At 38.4% G+C, this 25,194-nt stretch overlaps 1 protein-coding gene across 5 annotated transcripts; it reads left to right on the top strand.

Annotated features, from left to right (window-relative positions):
* The first annotated feature begins 243 nt into the window (after positions 1–243).
* Positions 244–23,649, top strand: DSC1 (desmocollin 1). Of its 5 annotated transcripts, none has more exons than XM_027883162.1 (16): positions 244–598; positions 3,143–3,227; positions 5,828–6,030; positions 6,516–6,635; positions 7,821–7,976; positions 8,869–9,013; positions 10,214–10,380; positions 12,551–12,685; positions 13,977–14,162; positions 15,547–15,806; positions 16,018–16,160; positions 17,237–17,452; positions 17,689–17,922; positions 20,551–20,672; positions 21,739–21,975; positions 22,750–23,649. In XM_027883162.1, the coding sequence occupies exons 1-16, from the start codon at positions 560–562 to the stop codon at positions 22,945–22,947; spliced, it is 2,646 nt and encodes an 881-aa protein (XP_027738963.1). In that variant the 5' UTR covers positions 244–559; the 3' UTR covers positions 22,948–23,649. The 5 variants fall into 5 exon arrangements, with proteins under 5 accessions (XP_027738963.1, XP_027738962.1, XP_027738966.1 ...); XM_027883161.1 differs by having other exon boundaries at positions 6,510–6,635; XM_027883165.1 differs by lacking the exon at positions 22,750–23,649 and adding an exon at positions 22,619–22,664.
* Positions 23,650–25,194: the final 1,545 nt, after the last annotated feature.

Here is a 25,194-nt window from a genome sequence, read left to right as displayed (position 1 = left end):
GGACGAGACTGGACGGGACCCGCCCGCGCGGAACCTGCGCCCCGCGGGGCGCGGCCCGGCTGGGAGGGGAAAGCACAGGAGAAGGGAATGGAGAAGGAAAGGGAGGGGCGGGTGCCGCGCCCAGGAGCGGCACGCTGGGGCGGGGGGCAGAGCTTCCCCGGGCGCGGCCCCGCTCCGCTGTGCGCGCAGCCGGCGCCGCGGCGGGGCGGGGTGAGGTGGGGTGGCGGGGGGAGGAGAAGGGAGGGGAGGGGAGGGGCAGCGCCTCGCCGCGGAGGTGGGCGGCGGGCGGGCGGGGTGTCCCAGCGCCGAGCCCGGGGACGGGCATTACCCAAAAGGCGGAAAAAAAAAAAAAGGAGTAATTAAAGTCGCCGCTGCCGCGCGCGGTCCCACCCTCCCCACCGGCCGGCTCCCCTGGCAGACGGGAGGGGACAGCAGAGACGGGCTGCCGCGGAGACACGCCGCCACCTCCACCTCCTCCGGCTCTTCGCACTCGCTCCCTCGCCCGCCGTGGCAACACCGGCAGCGGCGGATCCCCCTTTCCCGCGCAGCCCCGCGCACCATGGCCCCCGCAGCCCCCCGCCTCGTCCTCGGCCTCCTGGTGAGTGAGTGAGTGAGTGAGTGAGTGAGTGAGTGAGTGAGTGAGTGAGTGAGTGAGTGAGAGAGAGCAGGCAGTGGGTGGGCGGGTGCCAGCGGGCAGCGCAGCGCTCCGGCCGCTCACTCACCTGGCCGCGCCGCCGCGCTTTCCCCCCGCGCCGGGACTGCTCCACCGCGGGCGCGCACGGCGGGGAGAGACTTCTGAGCTGGTGGGCTCTGCCGGGCTCCTTATTCCAAATCAGCTTTCCCCTCGGCTCGGTCCTTGCCGGGGGCGCGGAGCAGCGCGGGGGCTTGCGCGGCCCCCGGGGCGCACTTCGGGGGTCTTCGGCGCAGGGAGGAATCGGGCGGGTTGCGCGGTTCGCTGTGGGACAGGGGCTCGGGCGGCTTTTGGACCGTGGGGTTGCGCGACGGGCACACGCTCGGGTGGCTTCGGCTGGTTATTCATAGAAAAAAATTGAACCGCGGTTCGTTTTATTTAAATCTCTCTCCTCTCTGCCTCTCTCCACGCTGTTGTCCTTTCTCGATGGGAAAGATTGTGCCACAGTGTGGAGCGTGTTGAGCTCCTCGGGAAGAGTTAGTTGTGCATCAAACAATTTCAGCTATTCACTTTACCTTCATTTTATTGCATTTGTGTATAATTACCAGCTCCGGAAAGGCCATTGCCGGGGAAAGCCGGGGAGTTCTCTCGCTCTTTTTTTTTTTTTTTTAACATATAGTGTTAAATGAGTAAAAGTGATTTTTTTTTTTTGTTTCTTACCCCTTTTCCTCCCTGTTATAATTCCGTTCGCAAAAAGTGGGCAGGTGATCATTTGAGGCTGTGAGAGAAGAATACGCGGTAGTGTTGAAGTACTGAATTTACTATTTTTATATTAATTACATAAGTATATTTTAATGAAAGTATTACTATTCCAGACACTATGTATGTCTGCCTTTGCAAGGATATTAATAACAAAACCCAAAGAAATGCAAGCAACTTTACTCATACATTTAATTAAAAAAAAAAAAAAAAGAAGAAGAAAGAATATCTCCTGTCAAGCAGAAAAAAAACCCCCACACTTAAAGAAAAAAATCCCTCGGTGTCTTCTTTGCATCAAGTGAAAGGACATCACAGCTTCTTTTTACCTGATGTTTCCCTATGTCTTTATGTCCATGAATAACTACCAGTTACTTTTGTTTAACTCTTTAATAGTTCTTTGGGCTGGCATCAGACTGAGTTTGGCATTACTATTTCAAAATTAGATGTCATTGATTCTTAAAGTATTTTAGAACAGTGTAATAAGATATGGTTTCAATAACTTAAAAATTCATGCAATGTCATTCAGGAGAGAGTGTTATTAAGTGTCTATTAGGAAAGTGCCTACTAATACATAAGCAGAGATATTTATTTGTATATACATATATTTTTAGATCTGCATATGTACATATCTATAAGGAACTGTATGAAGAGTTCTAATGGTGCGGACACAGCATATATTGTTTTTAGCTGATCATAGTTTTTCTAAAGGTTCCTAGTGTCATTAAGTGTTTAAAGTATTTTTATTCAAATGTTTTCTTCATAAGCATCACAAGTAGTTTTCGGAATTTCCATTAGCTATTTACTCTCTATACCTTTAATCCTAAAGATATGTGCAAAATAAAAATTGTTTTCCTTTTTTTGCTAGACTTTCATCCTGGAAGAATAAATGCACATAAAAGGGTGGACAGATTTATTTACATTTCTCTATTTCTTTGTGTAATTGGCTGTGTGATTTTTGGATTACAATTTTAAACAGGGATAGAAACCAGGCAAAATATACACACATATGATCTGAGATCAGGACTCACTTGCTCTGTGCTGAGGAAAATCTTTGTACCTCTGTGTAATTCTTTTTAGAAAAAGGTCTAGTTATCTACTACTCATTTGAATTTTGAGGAGGACCCCATTTTGTAACTGGTTATATGGGAGTGGACTGCTGTAATACTCAACGTTTTATTTATGTCATATCTAATTGCTGAAGCTAGATTTAATTAGTTTGTTGAGAATGCACTTTGAAGATGCAAAGTGATATGTAAGTGCAAGTGTCGTCATGTGGTTTTAATAAGACACTTGTCCCTTTAATGTTCAGCATCACCACAGTTCTACCAAACTGAGTGTTGATGGATTAAACCTTAATACTTAGAGACCTTGGATCTAAATTGACCTGGAATACTGTTGGGGGGAGTGCATGGGAAAGCTATATTTTATCTTTCCTCTACTAAAGGAATAGTGTTGGTGAAATCTTCTAGTTAAGAGGAACTCTTGGTGTAATGTTGGTGCTGCAGTGATTTTAAAAAAAGCTGAACACAAACTATTGACAAATCGAGGAGCAGCATTCAGATCTTGTTTCCAGTTCGAAACTTTATCTGCTATGGTACACAATACCCAATTTTTTAGCAAGGAGTGCTTTCTGTGCTGTTTGACTCGTTTGTCTTAACAAATAAACCAAAGTCAGCTTCAGTGTCTAGTTATTATTCAAAATATCATGTAACTATGTGGGTTTGTTTCCTGATTTCTTAATTTGTTTTCTAGGTACTGAGTTTGTGCTGTGAAGCTTGCAAGAAAGTAATTTTTCATGTTCCTTCTGAGCTAGAGGCTGACACGTTAGTTGGCAGAGGTGAGAAACTGTGAGATGCCCATCTTAACAACACAACATTGCACCTTTGCTGGAGATGCTGTGAACAGTGGAGGAGACTTTTTAAATGGAGTGAATGGATGACTGGACAGCCAGTTAAACAGCTGGATCAGCTTTTTATGAAGGATACGCCCTGTGTTTGTTACGGATTTGAACACTGGCTCTGTGCATCCACTTGACTTTTGCGTAAACAGCTATTGTTAGGTTACAGTATTTATCCTAAAACTAGAATGCCAGAGTTTGACGTTTTCAAAATGTGGATTCTAAGGCTTAGTACTCAAATAAGTGGCTTGGTATTTCAAAGTGCACCCCTCTCCCACAGTCATATGAAGAAGACAGTAAGTCATTTGGACAACGGAAAAGATAAAAAAAGACGACAAACCCCACATAACCAGGCACCGAGAAACTGCTGCTCTGTGAAACATGGATGTGACTGCTCAGCAGTGCTGGAGCATTCAGGGCATACAAGGGGTTGTGTTGCAGAGGTGTCCTGCATCACATTTGGCTGGGAGAATGCTCCTGTCTGACTGGATGGTCTGTCTTGATTTAGGGCAGTGTACAGGTGACTGAGAGGAATAGGAGAGACCAGAAAACACCACAATTTTTTCAGAGCAGTCTTTGAAAGGCAACTTTAAAAGGCGTGGCATAGGAATTGCTTCAGGGTTCTGTGGTGCCTGAGACTGAATTTGAGGATTCAGAGGTGCCCTTTGTGAGTCCTACCACAACAGAGGAACATGCTGCAACTCTGCAATCTTAATCCACATTCCTACAGAAGGATAATATATAAATAATAAGTGGATTGGTAGTTCATCACAATACAAGTGCTCAGAAAATCCAGCTGTATCATGGAAGTTCTTTGACCTTACTTTTAAATTTTAAAATTAAGAAGCTTGCTACAGCTGTGTAAATTCTCATAGACTTCAACATTTCTCTATGTAAATAAACTTGGATTTATATAAAAATAAAACTTCATGTTATTGCACTGCTTTGAAATAAATTGCATACCACTGAAATTAATTTTTTTTTTCACCCAAACATTTAACAAAACCACTATAGCTCAAATGACATTACTTAAACATTTATTGAGAAGTATTTTGCATTGATACAAGGACCATATCTTGATAGTGAAATTAGGCAGGACTTTCCTGGTTGTTGTAAGGTTTTTTATATTTTTGACTTAGTCCAGAGGCTTTAAAGAAAAAAATGTCACAGAGCTATAGCTAATTGAGCATACTGTTGACTCATATAACCATCAGAAACAAATTCTTCAGTCTAGTGTTTTTGAAAATGCAGTGCTGTAATATGAAGCAGTATGAGACATTTAGGTGAGGCAGTGCTATTCTTTTCAATACTGCATTTTCACTGTAGAGGTGAAAAAGGACAGGAGTCACTGCTGCAGTACTATAGAAAGTGTAGCAAATATTTATTTAAACAGATAAAGGTCAAACTTAAGAGTAAAAAGAAATCACATCATATTTAAAATTTTGCTTCGCATCTGTCCTTGCAGTTTTGAAAGAGAAATGAAATATAGTTTATTGAAAATATCAACTGCATATATGGGATGAAATTCTGGATCTACTTTGGGAATTTTGCAATCAGCCTTGATAGATTAGTGTCCCACTCACTATGATAACATTGAAGGAGTATTGAAAAGTTCTGATTTTGAGAACATGACCCAGAGATCTCTTGTACCCTGCAAGGATCATTTGTGTGGAGTTTGGATCTCTGGCTTTCATCTTTTTCAGGGTGCCAGGTCATTCTTGCTTAGGGCTGTGGTCCCATTGCAGTTCATTGCAAGTATCCTGATTTTTCTCCAGCTGTAATGGTGGATTACTTGCTGGTGAACCAAGTTTATTGAAGTGCGTAAGAATTTATTATTATTTATTTAAGTGCTAAAGCCACGAGTGATAGCAAATGCAGTGAAAAATACCTGGGAAGTATGCTGAAAGTACCTGATACTTTCTATAAACATGGGATTCTATCACATACATATTAAAAATTTGCTAATAGTTTGTTTTAGAGTTAGTCTTTATCTCTTCCATCTGTCTGCCTCATAATTTAAAGGCCTTTGTCCTCCCAAGACTATTAAATCACACAGTACCAGTCAGGGCTTTCGTCCCGAGGGCAAAACTTCCAAGATGTAACATCTCCATAGGGTATTTGCATTAATTAATCGTCTTCACTGATATTGTAGGGCATGGAGCACAAGGCAACTGTGATAGCTACTGATGCCATAATGGACATGTCTACAATGTTTTTTGCATTTAAGTGTATTAATTCAGCTCTGATGCTTCAGTATTTTTACCAATGTAACAGTGTTTTGTTGAGAGATCTCCTTAATGCAGTGATGTTTTCTAGGAACCACTTATGAACACAAGGGTGGAAATTAATGTAAACTGGGTCAAATCTGAGTGCATATATGGGTTCTAGAATCTGTATTTGTGGTGCTTAAATACTGAATGAACAAATATTTGAAGACTCTGTCAGTAAATGTAATTTTTGCTTGGGGCATGTTTTGTTGTTTTATGAGGATGTTATTTTTTTTTTTTTTGGTTTTGAGTTATTGTCTATTTTTCTTGCAGTTGATTTGAAAGAATGCCTTCAGTCTGCAGAATTTATCAGTTCCACTGATAAGAACTTCAAGATTCTAGAGGATGGTTCTGTGTACACAACATCTGCTCTTTCTTTGTCTGCTGAGAAAAAGACTTTTACCATATTACTTAAAGACATTCAAAAACAAGTTGAAAAGAAAATACATGTTAGCTTGGTGGAAGAAGAAAAGAAGGTGAGCTTCTGATTTCAAGATACCTTATTTATTTGAAGTTCTGTTTCACAGAGTACAGCTTCATGCTAGATAACTGTAGTTGACTTTTGGAATTCAAATAATAGGGCAAAATACTGGTACAGAGTGTAATTTTATTTAGCAGATGTTGATTACTGGGTTGCTTAAGTCAGCAGATTGCCTTTCTCAAAAGGGAGATGCTAGCAAGTGGCTTAATCAGGAATGTCAAGAATCTTAAAAGCCACGTTTGAGGAATTAAAGCAGATTTTATTCATGCAAAGTATTACAGCAAATGAAAAAAACTTGGAATACAGGTATATATCACAGGTATAATCAGAAATTAAGACCTTGGAAAAAAATAAAGGATCAGTAGGAGGACTGCAGCAGGGGGCAGGTGGGGAAGATGGAGACACAAGACAGCAGTTAAACAAAAATATACACAAAAATATAACAAAAAGAATGTCTGTCTTTTTATTTTCTAGACACAGACACAGAAGACCAGGCATGTTAGAGATACAGTTCTGAAGCGAACCAAAAGAAGATGGGGCCCCATTCCATCCGTTATGATAGAGAACTCACTGGGACCTTTTCCTCTACAGATTCAGCAGGTACATTTTATTCAACCCCCGATTTTATGACCCAAGCTAGTTTTTTATGTGACTCTGATGATAAAGAAGAAAATGAGCTGTACTCCTCTGTCTTGTTGTGTCCCATTCATTGTATATCGTATGGTCTTGTAGCTGAAATAGGTTGTGATCATAGTTGTTGGAGCGAACTGGAATTGTTCAGGAGCTGAAAAAAAGGATAACAGCATACTATCAAAGAGAGCTCTTCTCTCCTGGAAATCAGTGAAGTGTATAATTACAAAAAAAACCCCCAACAAACAACCCTCCACTAAACATTGTCCAGAAAGAGGTTTTGTAAACACAGACTGGGGTAAATTTTACCTGCATGTCTACATCCTTTCTGGAGCTTGAGGTGTATGCCTTCAGCCTTGAAGACTAAATATGGCCTGTGTTATTTGAAAAAGTACTTACTGAAAGAAAACAAGTAGGCGTGAAAGAGAAATGAAAGAACTAAAGTTATCATAGATCCATCTAGCCTTCTCTAGATTACAGAGTGGCTGGGAGCAGATGTGTAGAGACAAGTGTAATAACAGAGTCTGTGCAGAGCAATCATTCTTCTTCTAATCTTACCTTCCTAACTTCTGGCATCCAGTAGGTAAGGAAAGTATTTTGGGATAAGAGTATTTATAAATGTCACCTCCTTAGTGCTTGTAATGAGATGCAGAGAAGCTGTCTGAATTGGCATATGTCTGGACTATACTCAAGGTTGTCTTCCTTCCTCCTCTCCTTCCTCTGCTTCCTCCACTTTTTCTTCTCTAGTTGCAAAGCAGCTCATTCTCAATTAATGCAATAAAACTAAAATCTCTTGATCAGGACAGAAATAATATCTGGATGTGCCTTGTAGATGCAGTATTCTAGAGAGGTTATAATTCAGATTTTTTTTTTTTTTGCATACTGTCATTTCTTTAATTGTTTGATAGTTCTAAACATCTATGAATTTTATCAATTAACTCCCCTTCTCATGTACACACATTATAAAGGAAGGCAGTTACATGGCAGGCTGTTCTCCTATGCTGTGAAATTTATGCTACTACAGAAGTAAATCAAGTCTGATGTGTTTTTTTTTTTAAGAATTCCTGTTTGTGCTAAATATGGTAATAAAAATAGGGAAAAGGTATTAAAATGATCCTGCTGTTTTTCCTTGGGCTTAAAAATGTCTTCTTATAGGTCCAGTCAGACACAGCTCAGAACTACACAATTTATTATTCTGCAAGTGGACCAGGAATTGATCAAGATCCAAAGGGTTTATTTTACATAGAAAGAGAAACTGGAAATATCTTTGCTACTCGTGCAGTAGACCGGGAACAGTATCCAAGTTTTCAGGTACAGGCCTAAGTTGTGTAAATGTAATTTTTTTTTTTTCCTTTCTTTCATGCATTTATTTGACAGCTGTGTTACAGGGGAAACTGGCAGCAGACAAGATCTGCAATCAGCTCTTCATTCTGAGTAATATCTTGGTGTTGAAGAGATCAAATCAGTGACCAAAATAACTGGTCATCTAGATCTTGAAAACAGTTTTGCTTTTCACTGATTAGACTAATTACAGCATAAAGGTAGTGGGCTATTCTGTTTACATCACTTTTAGGAAGAGTTTTTTAGGAAGAGTTTTTAAGGAAAGGTTGAAAAGATCTGCTGAAAACCAAAATAATGATAAACACTAGATGGGCCGTGGTTTTTTGAGTCTCTCAAGCTGTTCAGTTCTGATACTTTGTTAACAAGGTACACTGCTCTCTCTACTGGCTGAGAAGTGTAAGAAGGGAATTAGTAGAAACACCTCCTAGTTAGGTAATTTTGCTGCATTTTATTAGATTATGTAATAATGGGCAAATTGCTGTCATTCTTGGGTTTGCTTTAAATAGCAATATTTGTGTACAAATTCTGGTAACACTGAGATTGCTCCATAAACACCTGGAAAAAAAATGTGTTCCAGAGACTTGGAAAAAGTGTTTGATAGAGTTGGTGAGGGGAGATCAGGGAGAAAGTGATTCTAATACTTGTAGTGTGAGGAATGGAAAGGGGGAAGATTAGAAGCATTCAAAGGTTTTGTGTTGCTGTCACCCTAAGATACCTGTCACTTTCCCTTCCATGTGGCTGAAGAGCCTGGTCTTGAAAGGGGTATGCTTTTCACACTGTGTGTTATTTTATTGGCTCCTTCATTGAAGTAAAAGTGTAATAATACTGCCTGTTGCTTAAGCACTGAATTTACATCCTACAGATCATTTGCTTTGCAACCACTCCAGATGGTTATTCACCAGAGGTACCACTTGTGCATACAATCAGGATAGAAGATGATAATGATAATGCTCCATATTTTACACAAGACCTGTTTGAGTTTTGTGTCCCTGAAAATTCCAAGCCTGGTAAGAATTACTTTAAATCTGTGAACACACTTATCACTACTCAGCTCAGTAACATATCAGTATGACAGGGTATAATCCTGCCTTTTAATCAATTTCAGTGGGATTTCCTGAGGAGTATTTTGTTACAGCAGAGGCTGAATTTGCAAAGAGCAGCTCCAGATTTCTTAATTATTAGAAATTCCAAAATGTCATAGTGAAAAATATTGTTAAAAGAAATTTTTAAAAACTTAGGTGATTCAATGTTCTGAAAGGATGCAAGAATTTCAGAACATTATTTTTATTTTATACAAAAAACATCTGTTTCCCTGAAATGTTTCTAGAAGTTTCCTAAATAACTAAAAAGGTGATGTTCTAAGATGTAGAATGCCTTTGGTTCAGCTTGCAGAGTTTGTCCAAGCTGATGAACTAAGGTGAGACTTTTCCTGGGAGAGGTGGGGAAAAGTCTTTGCTTCTGCCCATACCTATAAAAGGCTGGGATTTGCCCATTACTGACTTCATGCGTCTGTGTAACAGGCAACAAAAGCAGGGAGAAGAAAGATGGACCCCAGCCAGTAAGGAATGCAAAAGCCATGGTGTGCCATTCCTCGCTCATTTCCTAGGGTAGGGCTATAGGGTGCGGAAAGTCTAACTTGCTTCACAAAAAAAGGAAACAAAGTGTCTTTCCTGTCAGCCAAAAAGCTACTTGAATTTTGTTCTCTGTGCTGCTCTACTTCTTACCGTGTGAATTACTGATTTAAAGTGAAGTTACAAAACCGCTGGGGCTATGGGGAGGAGGTATAACAGTGCTCTGTGTGACAGGGTAGTGTAGTTTAAATGAGGTCTGAAAGCTCTGAACCTCCTCGTCCATCCCTCGGCAACACCTTTTCAGCTGTTTTCGAGATGCTCAATTAGAAGTCACTGTCAAACACACTAACTGAAACGTAAACTTTCAGTGTTTCTTTGGATTATTCTTTCTGACAGCTGCAATAATCACAACTTTGCCTTAAGAAGGAAAAAAAATACCCAGAGGGTTGAAATAGATAATTTTACACTATTACTGTTTTTTTACTGCTGTTTATGGGTTTTAAATGTTATTTTAATTTAGAGCTAAATGATGAAATAGCTATTTTCATGTGTTTAAAACAGAAATACCTGTTCAAATAGATTTTTTTTTATATGCAGATTTTTCTGGAACTAAAAATTCCTGTATTGTGTTTACAGGTGTCGTTGTTGGAAGAGTGACTGCAGAGGACAGAGATGAGCCTTATACTCTGCATACTACATTGAAATACCGCATTGTGGCACAAAATCCACCAATTACCCCAGCATTTTCTTTACATGGTGACACCGGTGTCATTTCTGTATTATTACCGCAGCTGGACAGAGAGGTGATCTTTCCTTTCCTCTTGTCTAGTGCACAGAGATAGCTTCTTAACCCCTCTCTGCTCTACCCTTGTGAGACCCCACCTAGAGTACTGCATCCAGCTCTGGGGTTCTCAGCACAGGAAGGACGTGGACAGGTCCAGAGGAGGGCCATGGAGGTGGCTGGAGAGCTGGAGCACCTCTTCTAAAAAGACAGGCCTGGGGAAGAGAAAACTCTGGGGAAACCTCATTGCAGCCTTTTATTACTTAAAGGGGGGAGTTAGGAAAAAAGGAGAGTGACTTTTTGCATGGTCAGACAGCGATAGGACAAAGATAGGACTAAAAGAGGAGAGATTTAGGTTAGAAATTAGGAAGAAATTCTTTACTGAAAGGGTAGTGAGGCACTGGAACAAGTTGCCCAGAGAGGTTGTGGATGCCCCATCCCTGGATGTGTTCAAGGCCACGTTGTACAGTGCCCTGAGCAATCTGATCTAGTGGGTGGAATCTCATGGCATGGGCACATTGGAACTAGATGATCTGTATGGTCCCTTCCAACCCAAACCTTTCTGTGATTCTGTGAATTGCTTGCATGGGAATCACCATATATAGCTTCTGTTACCCAGTTTTTATTACCCTCTCTAAGGAGCTTCTGAAGCTTTTCAGAGACTTGTAGTTAGTCCAGAGAATTTCTGCATAGATCTACCACATTCTATCTAACCTTGGCTGGGGACTTCCCATGGCTCTGCTCTTTGACAAATGGATGTTTGCTCTTTTTGTATTCATGAATCCTGTAAGCCACTCTTTCCTCCTAATTAAGTTCCATTTGCAGTGCTTCCTGCCTTCTTACAGAGATGAACCAGTTTCTGTGGAAGTAGTCACTCCTCCTATATTTGACAGAAATATCTCCACTATTTGAAACCTAAACAGTAATATAACATTTCCTAAAATTAAGGTGCCAGCCATTTATTCTTACCAGCCAGCTTTTGAGGAAATAGGATACAGGATTTTTTTTAATAGAATGTGATGTGAGAGATTGTCTACACTAAAAAAACCTGACAGGCGCATGTGATTCAAAATAGTATTTCTCACATAAGACAGTCATTCTAGACAAAAACATTGCAGGCATATGTTTTCTAAAGATAAAAAGAGTTACATTATGGTATATTTATGCTGTTTCATGGCTAAAAATCCACATAAACAGCATGTTGCAAAATTTGCACTTGCAGGTACCACACTCAACTTTTTTAGCAAGAGAAAGATGAAGTGATCAGAAGCATCACTGTGACTACTAAGGAAGCTGTCACAGTGACTACTTGAGGGAAGGAAGGATTGAAAAATTAGTCTATTGACTATCTTTTAAAGATAAACTCATGAAATTGAACAGGAGATTTCTTTCCTGCACCAGAGAAAACAAATGCTACTTCCGGGCGTTCAGAACTGGAGTTACTGTCTTGATTTACAAACTCCCTCATCTTGTGCCTCATCTGTCTTTACTGTGTTATGTCCTGTCCCCTGCTCCTCTGCCTGCACTGTTTCCCCTCCCCGATCCCCTTTTCCATGGTTGTTTGGGTATTAGTAAGGCTAAAAAAAAACTTCTGCTGTTGACTTGTTGACTCAAGTCAGTGATTTAAGTGATCTGCTTATCAGAGAGCCCCTTGGAACTGATAAGGACACTGAGTCCTTCAATGCTAGAGCCTGCCAAATGGCAGGCATTGCCTTATCATGTATAGCCCAAACAGAGGCTTGATTGCAGCACTCTTTTTGTTCATCCTTAGCAAAATAAGGGGCGTACATTGAAACACTTTGCCTTCTGGCAACCTAAGGTAGTATGTTACTTCAAAGGAGAGACATATATAAAAGATGAAGGTGCCTTATCTGTATTTTCCAGAATTTTGGGTTTTGGAAAATAATACTGACATTGTGAGAAGCTTTATTTGATACAGGATATATCCTGCATGTTGCCTTTGGATGCTGAACTCAGCATGCTTAACCACTGAAAAGTATTTTGCTGCTTTTCCTCTTGGAACTATATGGGAGAAAGCCCCAAAGCTAATTGCCTCATTTTGTTGGGGAGTGCTGAATTAAGAGCAGAATTGTATAGCAGGGGTGAAATATTTAGTTCTACTCTTGTATGTAACTATGCAATTAAAAAAGTGTGCATGTCAAAGTTCTATGTGATTTTATTCTTCTTTTCAGCTTGTTCCCAGTTACACTTTGTTAGTTGAAGTGAGAGATATGGCAGGTCAGCCTTTTGGTTTGTGTACTACAGGAACAGTGGTTGTCAAAATTGAAGATACAAATGACAATGCACCATCCTTCAGACAGATACAAGTAAGTGCATAATTGAAATGTCAGTATAATGGTTTAAAAAAAAAAAAGACTATTTTCATCTCCTGTCTAATTTCCTAATGGACTATCCTTCAAACATGAAGCCTGATACCCTAAGACAGTTAATGTCAATATAGATGTTTGAGAACGCCGTGTTAGTTGTTGTTCTGTTTAGTAATTAGACCTATCGGTATATTAGTTGTTTTGAGTAATTTACCTCATGCATGTTGGGAGAAAGCAGATATGACTCTTTCATTCACTTCTCCTGCAATGCATAGTTTCATAAATCCTATAATTTAACCATTTTTTGTGGGGGAAAAACAGATTGACACCTAAACAGTGTCATGACTGCATGACCATTTGACTGTTTTTTGGCTACTTCTGTGTTGCAAATGAAAATGCACTTGTCGGTGAAGTAGATGCAAGGATTTTCATTGAGATTCCTGTGATTTTCCAACATTGCTTTTTCTTCTACAGAAGTATTTAAGCCACTTCTTGTTCACTAGTAGCTATAACTCAACCTTATGGCTTTGCTTATTCCAGCCATCTGTATGGACAGAGAGTATGTCTCAAAAGTCATGTATATAGCTCAAATACCACAGGAGATTTTGTAATATGAAATCTATTAAAAAATAATTCATTATTCATGAGGAATACATGTACTTTACCTTTTCCATTCACTAATATAGAAGATCAATAATATTGAGAATCTCTCTTATTTGCTCTTCTTGAGCTTATAGAAAGTAAAACAACTCTTTAAAAAGATAAAAAATAAGAAAATTGTTTTTATCTTTTGCCATCCAAGTAGAGATGTATTTCATCCTTCTTGGCTTTTCTTCAAGTTCTTGTGGTTAGTTTAGATATATATATATATATATATTTTAATTTGCCCAGTGCTTTTTCTAATTCTCAGCTTGATTGTGTTATATGTAAATTAGAACCACGAGATGTAAATTAGAACCAGTAAATTAGAACTTATGTTACTGAGGGGAACTGCACTAATTTATCTTTCCTGGAAGAAAAATTCTAGAATTAATTATGTCAGTGACAGTTTGAGTGTATGAAGAAGCTGAGATTTCAACTGTGCTGGCAGGAAAGGGTTACTGTTTGACCTAGGGTGTAAGGGAGGAGTGGGGAAGATACTAATGCATGAAAACAAAACAAATCATTACAGCAGCTTGGTAAATTGCCTTCTTGGGTTTAAGTAGTCTTATTTAAATGTGATGTTCTTCAGTCCTCCATGATGTAACAGTATACTCTGATTTAAATTAATTTTTTTTTTTAATACTCCTAGTATGAAACACGAGTGGAGGAAAACAGAGTGAATGTAGAAATACTGAGAGTCTCTGTTGTTGATCTTGATGAACCTGGTTCACCTGGCTCAGGAGCAGTATATGAAATTATAAGAGGAAATGACGATCAGGCCTTTGAAATTACAACAGACAAAAACACAAATGAAGGAATACTGTGTGTTGTCAAGGTAAGTAAAAGCTAGAGGAAAATCTTCAGGTTTTGCTATTAATAATATAGGAATCATTTTTATTATTAGAATATCTGTAACGGTAAGGTTTATCAGACTTCTGACCTGAACACTCTTCTAGAGCAGATTACACACATCAATTTAGGCTTATGTGTGGTACATAACTCACGAAGTTCACCTTCCAGACTACTCCTCAATTTTGTGTGCTCGGAATCCAAGGAATTCCCTCTGGTTTGTCGTTTCAGAGGAGCTTGGTGCTTTTGTCTTGTTCCGCAGTTGTTATTTAAGACTTAGGGATGTAATTTGAGGAATGCTTCATGGCTGTTTTTTTAACAGAACAGGAGAGTGGCAAAGGAGGGGAAGGTTGAGCACCTTCTCCAGTCTTGTTCTCTCTTGGAGCTGAATTAAACTTAATATGTCAACATAAAACTCTCCAGATTTGATTTTGCAGTGTAGTGACTTCTGGTTTGCTTTCCTGAGGTGTGACAGAGTACACATATGCTGCCTTGTGTTAGTTTAGTTGTTTGTTATACCCAGTACTTTACAGATGTGAGGTATCCACTGCATCTATATTCCAGCACATCCCTTTGCCTCTTCATGCCTCTTTTTCATCATCTGTTAAAACTGCCATAACAGGTAACTTCTCAAGAGCAGAGAAGATTGATGTTAAAATTTGAAGATATAAATTATAGAGATAGAGATGCTAGTAATTTTTTTTCAGTTATTTATTATGGTTTTTTGTTACCAGTAATCATTAGAACATTCTCTGAAGTGCTGTCCCTGGTAAATGAACACAGCTGAAATTTCTTGTATTTATTGTAAAGCTGTAGTAGAGTAGAGAGTATTGTGACTTTAGGATAAAATTAGCTCTCTTAAAGGCATATGATGACCTTGGGGAAAAAGAAATGAGAGGTCTGAAGAATAAATGGTAGTTACTTACTGTCAACCCTATACATTCAGATGTATTTGTAGGTACTGGAAAGAAGTGTGTTTGCCTAGTGGTGGAAAGGATATGTATGTAAACTAAAATAATGGGCAGCTAGATATGGAAGAGGAAAATACCCCACCCCATCAAATCATTTTCTCAGTTCTACTAGTAATTCAGTAACAGAATGTTTGCATAAAATTTTGCGGTGGTGCTGCTTGTTTTATTAGGGGTATTTCCTCAGGCTCTTTTCTTTGACTAACTTAGAACTTAACATTTTTTCCAAAAAATCATGTCCCTTTACTGTGTCTCAAAATGGATGTTCAAGAAGGATAGCTGGTTTCTTTTGTAAATAAGTGTGGTGCAGTTGTACCTATTTAATAATTCAGCAGTGAAAGCAATACAAAGTTTTGTATTTGTTTGAAGGAAAAAAAACCCAACACCCCCTCTTTGTTACAGGGACTGGACTATGAAAGTGCCAAGCAAAGGATCCTTGTGATTGGAGTCAACAATGAGGCACCCTATCTACTGGCACCACATTCACAACAGCTTTCCCAGAGCACCTGCTCTGTTACAGTGAACGTCCTGGATGTGGATGAGGGACCAGTGTTTAAACCATGTCTGTTGCGCTTAGATGTTAAAGAATGCGAAGATATTGGGACGGCTATTGGGAGATATGTAGCAGAAGATCCAGAAACTGGAAATAGTGAAGGCATAAGGTATGAAACAACCTTACCTAATAATTTTTTTTTTTTGGAGTACAGCATGGGGAGGATACAGGAGAGGGGAAAAAGTTGTTGATGCTGTATATACGTATGTGCCCCTGCACACCTGTGAGTGTATATGAATACATGTATCTAAATACTTACTTGTACATATGCATGTATATGTATGTTTGGGATCTTTGACAAGACAAATTATTCTTGACAGATACCGGATACCACCTGGGCAGTGTAATTGGATCAACATAGATGACAAATCCGGTGAAGTCAGAACTGTTAAAGTTTTGGACCGAGACATAGGAGAAATGAGACGAGGCCAATGCAATATCACAGTCCTTGCAATAGACAGAAGTGAGTACTAAATGTTGTTGGCATTCTTTGTGGTCTGTAACAGACGTTTATGAGCAAATTCAGTGTAGGGACAGCTGTAGTGGTTCAGACCAGCGGCCTGGCTAGTCCATTGTCGTGTCTTCTCAGTGTTTTGAAAAGTTATCTGTCCCTGTTTAAAATCCTCTAGTAATTTTAAATTGAGAGATTTTCTTGTGGATTGTGTTCTTCTCTTTCTCAACTGTTGTTTTTTAAGTGATAGCACCTGGCAGCTGTGAACTTGTCAACATGGAAAGTTGAGAGAACTTTTCGAAAAGAAGTTGTTGACATTGCAGCTAAAAATTCTGTGTCCACGTTTGCATATTAAATTTATATATAAATAATATGAATTTAAATTGTTTAGAACTTCTATTGTATATAAAGATGATATATATGCACCTGCAATCAACTGTTTCTAGAGAAAGGATTAAAAAGTAGTCTTGATGTAATTTCACTGGAATGGATATATGTGCATTGACCATTTGTGTATTGAAAAAACTGTAATTAGGAGGAAGAGCCCATTCACTTCTTGCATACAGACTTTAGTGGCAGTGCCACTGATGAACCCTGCCACTGCATAGTGGCTTAGAGGGTAGAAGACAGAAATAAACCCTACTGTTTCTTAAAGTGTTTGTATTCCCAGGAGAGGCGAGGGTAATGAAGGTTCTCCTTCCAGGCGTTAAAAGGCTGGAGATCTTCACTTTCTGCTTTTGACTCTGATTGATTGTCTTAGTGTCCTTTACACCTAGTTTATGTGCTCTTCCTCCTCTGTTCTTCCTGTTAGAACACCATGTGTTCCCACAGAGATACACACGCTCAACAAAATACATTGTCTGCACATGCAGAATATTGAAATTTGGGAGCTGTTGATTTATCTGCAACCAACCAAGCAAAGAGAAGCAGCCAAGAGAGAGCCCTCTCTCTGGCTAAATCAGCAGTTGCTTTCCACCTTACTTCTATTCATAGATATCACAGTTGATATTTCATTGTGAAAGTTTGGACTAGAAATTAATATGTGAATGTTAGAAGTAAGTGCTGAAACTAGTTATTTTTGTTCACAGATGGTAAAACAGGCACTGGAACAATTCAGGTTTGCATTGTGCCTGGGAACAAGAATTTCCCACGAATCGCTCAGACGGACTATATAATGTGCAGAGACAGAGAACCAATCTGCCTTACTGCACAGGATGATGACGAAGCTCCTTACAGCACACCCTTTGTGTATCGCATAACTGACCGTAACTTGGCTTCCATGTGGAAGATCAATCCTCAGAACGGTATGTTAAGACTTCCTTCTCGTCGTTTAGCTGTAGGTTAAAAAGGGCTGAAAGTATAAATCCTTCCACAACGTAGTTTTCTTGTCAGCACATTTAATCTAGCTTTAAACTGATGCGGATCTGGTAGCAGTATAGCTGCAACAGAAGGGAGGATTGTGGTTCTGGTCACATTTGTGACAGATGAGTTGCAGATATTGTTGACACTAGATCTGTTTTTGTTATTTTTTTTTTTACAGATAATTCTGCATATCTTTCACCAAAGGGTGATATTCCATTTGGAATTTATGAAATTCCTGTAAGTGTGATGGATAACGGAGGAAAGGTAGGAGAGACCACCGTAAGAGTTAACCTCTGTGATTGTGTGACTCCAACCGAATGCGATGGCAGGAGCCGTCAACTTTCTGGTGGAAATGTTACCCTTGGTCTCTGGGGCATCCTTGCAATGATCTTAGGATCGCTGTTATTGCTGCGTAAGTACACTTCTTTTTTAAACACAAAGTGCAAACCACTTAATTTTAAAATCAGGTGAGAGAACCTGATTCAAATTTAATTAAAACCTTTTTTATTTTGACAATTTTATAGCTCTCATCACTGATATAATATACCTGCTCTATTTGTATCAGTATCACAGGCTTCTTGCTCTCATCTTGTGCTCTAGTTACTCTGTGAGGCTTTTTGTTTATTCATTTAAGTATATTTTGTGTAAGATGTTCTGTATCTTCATGCTAATGAGGCCAAAAAACCTGCATTCAGCACTTGAACCAAAATAGGGTGGTATTATGGTGCTCATCAGGCCAAGCAAAGTTGCTGAGATCAATTTCCTAGAGCATTTTGTGATCTTTCTTGTGTTGTGAGTTGAAACATGGAGTTTCTGAGACACTGGATTTCACAAGGGATTTTACAAGAGCCTGTGTTATCATAGAATCATAGAATATGCTGTTGGAAGGGACCCATTAGGATCATTGAGTCCCAGCTCCTGGCCCTGTATAGGACACCCCAAGAATTCCCATGTTTCTGCGAGTGTAGTCCAAATGCTTCTTATACTCAAGACAGGCTTGGTGTTGTGTCCACTTCCCTGGGAAACCTGTTCCAGTGCTCAAACACCCTTTGTGTGAAAAAAGTTTTCCTGATATCCAGCCTAAACCTCCCCTGATTCAGCTTCGCACTGTTTCCTTGAGTACTGTTACTGGTCATGGGATTGAAGAGATCTGTACCTGCCCTTCCAATTTCCCTCACAAGGAAGTTGGAGACTGCATTGAGGTCTCCTCTCAGTCTCCCCCGGACTGAACAGACTAAGTGATCTCAGCCTCTCCTCATAAGGCTTCCCCTCAAGGCCTTCACCCTCTTCATTTTGCTCCTTTGGACACTCTCTAATGGTTTTATATCTTTCTTAAGTTGTGGTGCCCAAAACTGCACACAATATTCCAGGTGAGGCCTCCCCAGTGCAGAGCGAAGAGGGACAATCCCCTCCCTCATCTGGCTGGTGATGCTTTGCCTGATGCCCCGCAGGACGCAGTTAGTGCTCCTGGCTGCAGGACACTGCACGGGCCCCTTTCCATGGTACTGCTTTCCAGCATCTCGTTCCCTAGTCTGTACAAACATACAGGGTTGTCCCATCCCACGTGCAGAAATGTTGAAGGACAGGTTGAATACTTTCAGAGCAGACCAAAATCTTAAGTATATGTTGTGCTACTGGATTTGCCCAAAACCTAAAAGATTCTGAGAAGGGCAGTGTTGCTGTTAACCAGTGAGATGGTGACAGTGATATGTAAAAGCAAGATCAGGTAATTTTTTTCGCCAGAATCGGATATAGTCTAACTAATAACATCCCTAAAAATCACAGAGGACGTGCTACAGTAACTAGTATTTCAGTTTCTGTTGGTTTGTTTTTTATTTTTTTCTTAGCACTTTCTTCTCTGTGCTTTTCTGGTAGTAATTAAACTGTCCTGCTCTTGTTGAATCTCAGCAAGCTGTTCTTACTCAGGTAGAGAGAAGACTGGCACCTGGACATGTTGTGAAAGCTAGATAGATCAATGCTTTATCTCAACAAGGCAGGTACCCAAATTTGTGATATAGCCCGAAGGTAGAATTTTCAGATGTGGGAATGCTCAGTAGAGGAACTGTGTGAAATGTCAGCTACCTTTCTGTCATTGCCTCTTGACTGCATCCCTTTTAAATAGATCCTTTATATTATTGTGGCTAGGTCTTACCCTATGTATCTTCTACTCAGTGCTGTCATGGATGTCTTCTTCCCATCTGTCAGCATCAGGAAGCAAACTACCAGAATCACTGGTGCAGATCTCGCTGACAGCTGATGCTACAGAAACTAAATTAGCTTGAAAGTGGCTCTTGGCCAGATTTCATGGAAGTTTTTATTTTCAGACATCAGATTGCTCAGCGAGCAGTTAGGCAGAACTGTTCTGTTCCTTTGGGCTTCTTTATTTTTAAGCTAACAATTTGAAAAGTGACAAAAAAAATGGTTCTCTGAATGAAAGGTGTCAGTTGTACCTGATTCTTTTATGCAGAGTCATTTCTGTGAGTCTTCATGACAACAAAAAGTAGTATTATAGGAGGAATAAAATGAATACAAGAAATTAAATAAGATTGTTCTGTAACATAATGCTGGAAGCCCTCCAGGTTTCTGCTGGCGTTTTGTGTGAAACAGAAGTTTCTGGTATTGGGACCTTTAGCTTGCTTATTAATTCCTTATGATATAATTTGATATCTGCATATTCACAGATGAAAAATGTCTTACGTACAACTTTGTTTTAGGCATAAGTCATGATTTTTCACCTAGATTTGGTCTAAAGTTTTCATTACTGTGAAATTGTGCAGTCACAATGCTTTCATAAAGGATATTTGCATTTCTTTTGGGAAACCAAAATGTGTTTTAGAAGTATGAAATAATTCAACAAGGCAGTGAAAACTCCATATACTTTTTGGAAAAAATGTGTATGTATATATATAGCTTTGTGTATGGGCATTTTTAGAAATTAATTTTTTAATAATTAATGTTTTGATGCTTAGGCATTTAAAATTCACTATCCAATGTCATACCATTATGAGGTAAAGTTTATAGTATTATTTCCTTTCCATAGTAATCCTGATCACAATCTGTGGCTGCTGTGGCCGTGGAGTAATGCACAGGCAGGTGACTGATGATTGTGCCAATCACAATTTAATAATTTCAAACACAGAAGCTCCAGGCGAAGAAGTGATGGTAAGTTGTCTGTTTGCTTCAGTGTAGAAACTTGTAATTAAGATGTCCATATCACTGCAATTTAAGAACAGGACCACCTACCTGTAAGTGAGTGATTTGGTGAAGGAAATAAGCAGTCAATGCAGGCATCATTAGATGTGCACTGCTGTTTAACAAGAATTGGAAAATTCTTACTTTAGGCACAGTTGGTAGTTCTGTGCATTTAAATACAACCTTGTAGTTGTTACCCTGACTACTTGTAATTCTTCCAGATTTTAAGTGTTTGGTTGGAAGTTTCAGGTGAACCTTTTAATAACTTCAGTCGCTTTCCACAGTGAGATTAGATGGAGACTTACTATTTTACTTATTTTGACTACGAGTTTATGGCAAAACATTATTGTTTTTTCTTGGAGAAAGATTTGTAAATTTAGAAGTTAGCTGTTGTAAATTGCAGGTAAAATTTCTGACCTTCTTCTGAAAAATGACCTCAAATACAGTTGATTTCATGAACTGTCCATGTTCATGAAATTTTTTTCTTGCTTTCTGGCATTTCACTCTGCCATGAGCATCGTTCGGTCAAGGACTGTGTTCATACACAAGAATTTAGCTCTTCAGACTCTTCATCTTTTTTGTAGTTCCTCACCTCCTGACGTTGTCCTCCCTAAGAAAAGGAGATGTTTAAAAACAGTAGTGTACTTCATGTTGAAAACTAAGAAACCCTGAGTAACCAATGTCAAATTTCCTGTTGCCTATGAAACACAATGTAGTGCCATTATAAACTACTATGTGGATTAAAGCACATTTCACTGGGATTAAAACTCAGTTTTTGGATCTCATATCATGTTTAAATGCAGATTTTCCCACTTCCCCCTTGTCACTGTATCCTTTCCAAAGACTATTTACTGATCTGTATATGCTAAGGATAGCTTTTTATTCAAAATATCACATTATAGAGATGGAGATTTCTTAGTTTTCATTTTTGACTGATTTTGATTGCTGTTTTGTCTTTTAAATTGAAAAAAAAGGAAGAAAATGTATCCTCACTATTGCATTTTTTTTCCTTTTTTTTTTTTTCTTTTTTGATTAGGATCACAATATAATTCCTTTACAAAATACATGTGATCAAGGAGGGTATGGAGTAAAAACAGGAGATCAGCAAACATTTGAAGTGGTAAAAGGAAGAGGGCACACCTTGGAATCAGTCAAGGGAGGTGGACACCAGACTCTGGGATCGGTTAAAGAAGGAGGAGGGCAGACTATGATGGATACATGTAGATACTCCTACTCAGAATGGCATAATTTCACACATCCTCGCTTAGGTGAAGTAAGTAGTCTGAAATGGGTTTTTTTTTGAAGTGTAAGGTTATGATGAGTATATACAGACTTTTCAAGCAAGACATGTAATTTTTCTAGAAGGGTGACTTTCTGGTTTTGGTTTCATTTAATTTTTCCTTTCCTTTGCTCATCTACATCCTCTTTGGAATACTGCCCTTTCAAGGAGTCATCCTTGACATATTTCAGACATTAGTGTAAAATACTATCTTTTCTTGGCTTAAACTATAGGCAGTGTGCTATTTTTCATTTTGAATATTTAATAATTTAGAATAGTTACTGAAGCTTTTGTGAGTTTTTCTGAGAATGTGTTTGCTTTTGTTTTAACTGCTTGCTTTGTACTAATTTAAACCTCATGCTTACCTTAGCAATGGAGCAGGAATGAATGTACAGCATTAGAAATGCAGTCACTCCGTGCCTTGGAGATCAAAAAAGCTCTTCACTACTTGCCTAACTAGTTATGTGTAAATCAGTCATTTAATTTTGAGTGTATTTTAGTGGCTTGACAGGTTATATAAACAGGTTCTTCCTCTTTTATTGTACGTACATGACTAGTAGAAATTATTTCTTTATTAAATACTTATATTTTGTAGTCTTAATGATATAGACCAATCATGTGCATTTTTTGTATATAGGAATCCATTAGAGGACACACTCTGATTAAAAATTAATCAATGAAAGGTAAATCAAAAAGAAATTATTTTTATGCAATATGTTTAGGATAACAATTTAAGAAAATAATAAGATATGTTCTCTTCCTATCCAGAAGGTCCACCTATGCAGACAGGATGAAGAACAGAAGCATTCTGAAGATTATCTCCTTTCATATAACTATGAAGGAAAAGGATCCTTGGCTGGCTCTGTAGGCTGCTGCAGTGATCAGCATGAGGAAGAGGCACTTGACTTCTTAGATCAGTTGGAACCCAAGTTTAGGACATTAGCAGAAACATGCATAAAAAGATAAACGTGCCTTTCACAGTGCTGAAAATACCTGTAAATAAGTGGCTGTCTTACTTTTGTGATATTAGGTATTTTGGAATTGATGAGGGAAGAGGTTTATAAAAATTTCTGTAGTCTGGTGAGAGTGGAAGTAACTCTTGCTTTAAATTTACATTTTCTTATGCCGGACACATTCCATCAAAATAAGGGACTCAAAATATTTTGTCTTTAGACTAGGTCAATATAGTAATGCTAGTTCCTACTTAGATTACATTTTGCATTCTTTGTGATTACTTAAAATGCAAAACTTGGTGTTCTTCTAATTAATTATTCAGCTTTGAAATTTTATTGTTTTTGGCTTTGGAGAAGGAAAGCTTTTTAACTCACTGTTTCTTTGTTTTCTTTTAATTTTATAGAAATGAAACAAAAATTTTGTTGGATATCAAATACCTTGCTAATTTTTAACTTATATGAACTGAGATACAAAATATTTTTTAATTTTGGACATAAGAATACTCATGAATATATTAGAAAACTTGACATTCTGATTGAAAATTAAAGATATATATATATATTGTATATATGTAAAATAATATTCAAAAATATATTTTTCTCCTAATGGGTTACCACCCATCAAACTTGCTATCCTAAGGGATTTATGGCATCACCACATAGGGTATCAGCATTGTATGCAAGGATGTATTTTTCTTTTAGAGAAATAAAAGATAAAAAAAAAATCACAAAATAGACATAACTATCATGTTTCAAATGAACGCAAGACAAATCTCATGTTTACTTCACATAAGTTTGTACCTCAGTTTCTTGTGAGTTTTGACATAGTATCGTTGCAGAAATGATGACCATTGCCAAGAGTTTTGTCCAGCGTAGCTACGACTACCTTTCCATTTACCCTGTTATGGACTTCATTAACTCTTCCTTTTTGTTAAGAACAACTTGACAGAAGATGCAGTTCAAATGGATTGAGCATATTCTGCATTACTAATGTGTTTCAGAATATCTTTTTATTGAGATGCAAAATTACACTGGGATAAACTATCTGTTTTGAGTGTAATATGTGGTAGTTGTAGAGGTGACCATTTACAAACGTCTCTGGCAGAAATCATCTGAAGCCCATTTCTTATTTTACTAGAATAAACAGTACATATACACTATATATATATATATACACACACAAAAGTCTGAAGTACCTTTGGCAGACGACAGTGGTGGGACCTGAATGCTGTCATAAGCAGCAGGTGGAATTTCACCTTTACTTCCTGGATTTTAAATGTTTGGGTTTTTTTTTTGTTGTTGTTGTTTGTTTTTTTTTTTTTTTTTTAAATATTTGCACTCCTGGTTAAGAAATCTATCCTCTGCACTGTGGGAATTCTCTTGTGCCTTAAAAGAAAATCTCAGTGCCTATGAGAAACTTGTGCAATTACTTATTTCTGCTGCTCTAATTCTGCTTTTAGGATTTGCTCTGTAAACATATGCCTAGGGATATTTTTAAATATTTACTGTAGCTAATGATCTGTAAAAGGAATAATAACTAACAGCCAAGAGTCATGATGCTCTAAATTTCAGTTGCTGCTGACTTCCAGGGGTTGCAGTTCATTCCACACAAATTATGGTCAGTGAAAACGCATAATAGTATAAAAACTTACCAGTGTTATAAAGTAGTACTTTCAAAACCTTACGTTTCACACTGTAAATGGGCTGCAGTATATTTCTGGTAAGAACTAGCTGTGGTTAAGAACTTTATACACCAGTGCTCAATGTATTTTAGTGCATCATCTGAAAGTGGTAATGAATTCATCCTGAACTAGGTATACTAGTGACAAGAGTGACAGTCATCAGCAGCAAAATACTAGATGAAAACCGATGTGTTATGAACTTGCTTTATTTAAAAAATGTGTGCTAACGCTACTCTTCTAAATACAACTGTTCTTTATCACTAACATAAACAATTTTTCTGTACATGACAGTCAGATCTGTGACTGATGTAAGTCAGGATTGCTCTGCTGATGCCAGTGAAGCTATGCTGACATGATGCCAGGTGAAGATCTGTCCCCTAGTGTTTATCTTGCTGCTTTATGTCTTGCATCTTTATGTTTAGTTATTGGCTATACACTTTTTAAGGTAATATTAATGTCTCCCCCTCCCTCTCTTAATGTTTACTGGTGTTTTTGTTTTGTTTGTTTTTTTTAAATTATATAAAAATCCTATGGTTCAGAAGGACCTAGGATATATAACAGACTGCACTCTTTTGAAA

Source organism: Empidonax traillii, unplaced genomic scaffold (genome assembly GCF_003031625.1).
Source record: "Empidonax traillii isolate 1590-97213 ecotype Southwest subspecies unplaced genomic scaffold, ASM303162v1 scaffold119:size1479319, whole genome shotgun sequence".
NCBI lineage: Eukaryota > Metazoa > Chordata > Aves > Passeriformes > Tyrannidae > Empidonax > Empidonax traillii.
The sequence above is the reverse complement of the archived record's forward strand: the minus strand, read 5'-3'. Positions and strand labels throughout refer to the sequence as shown.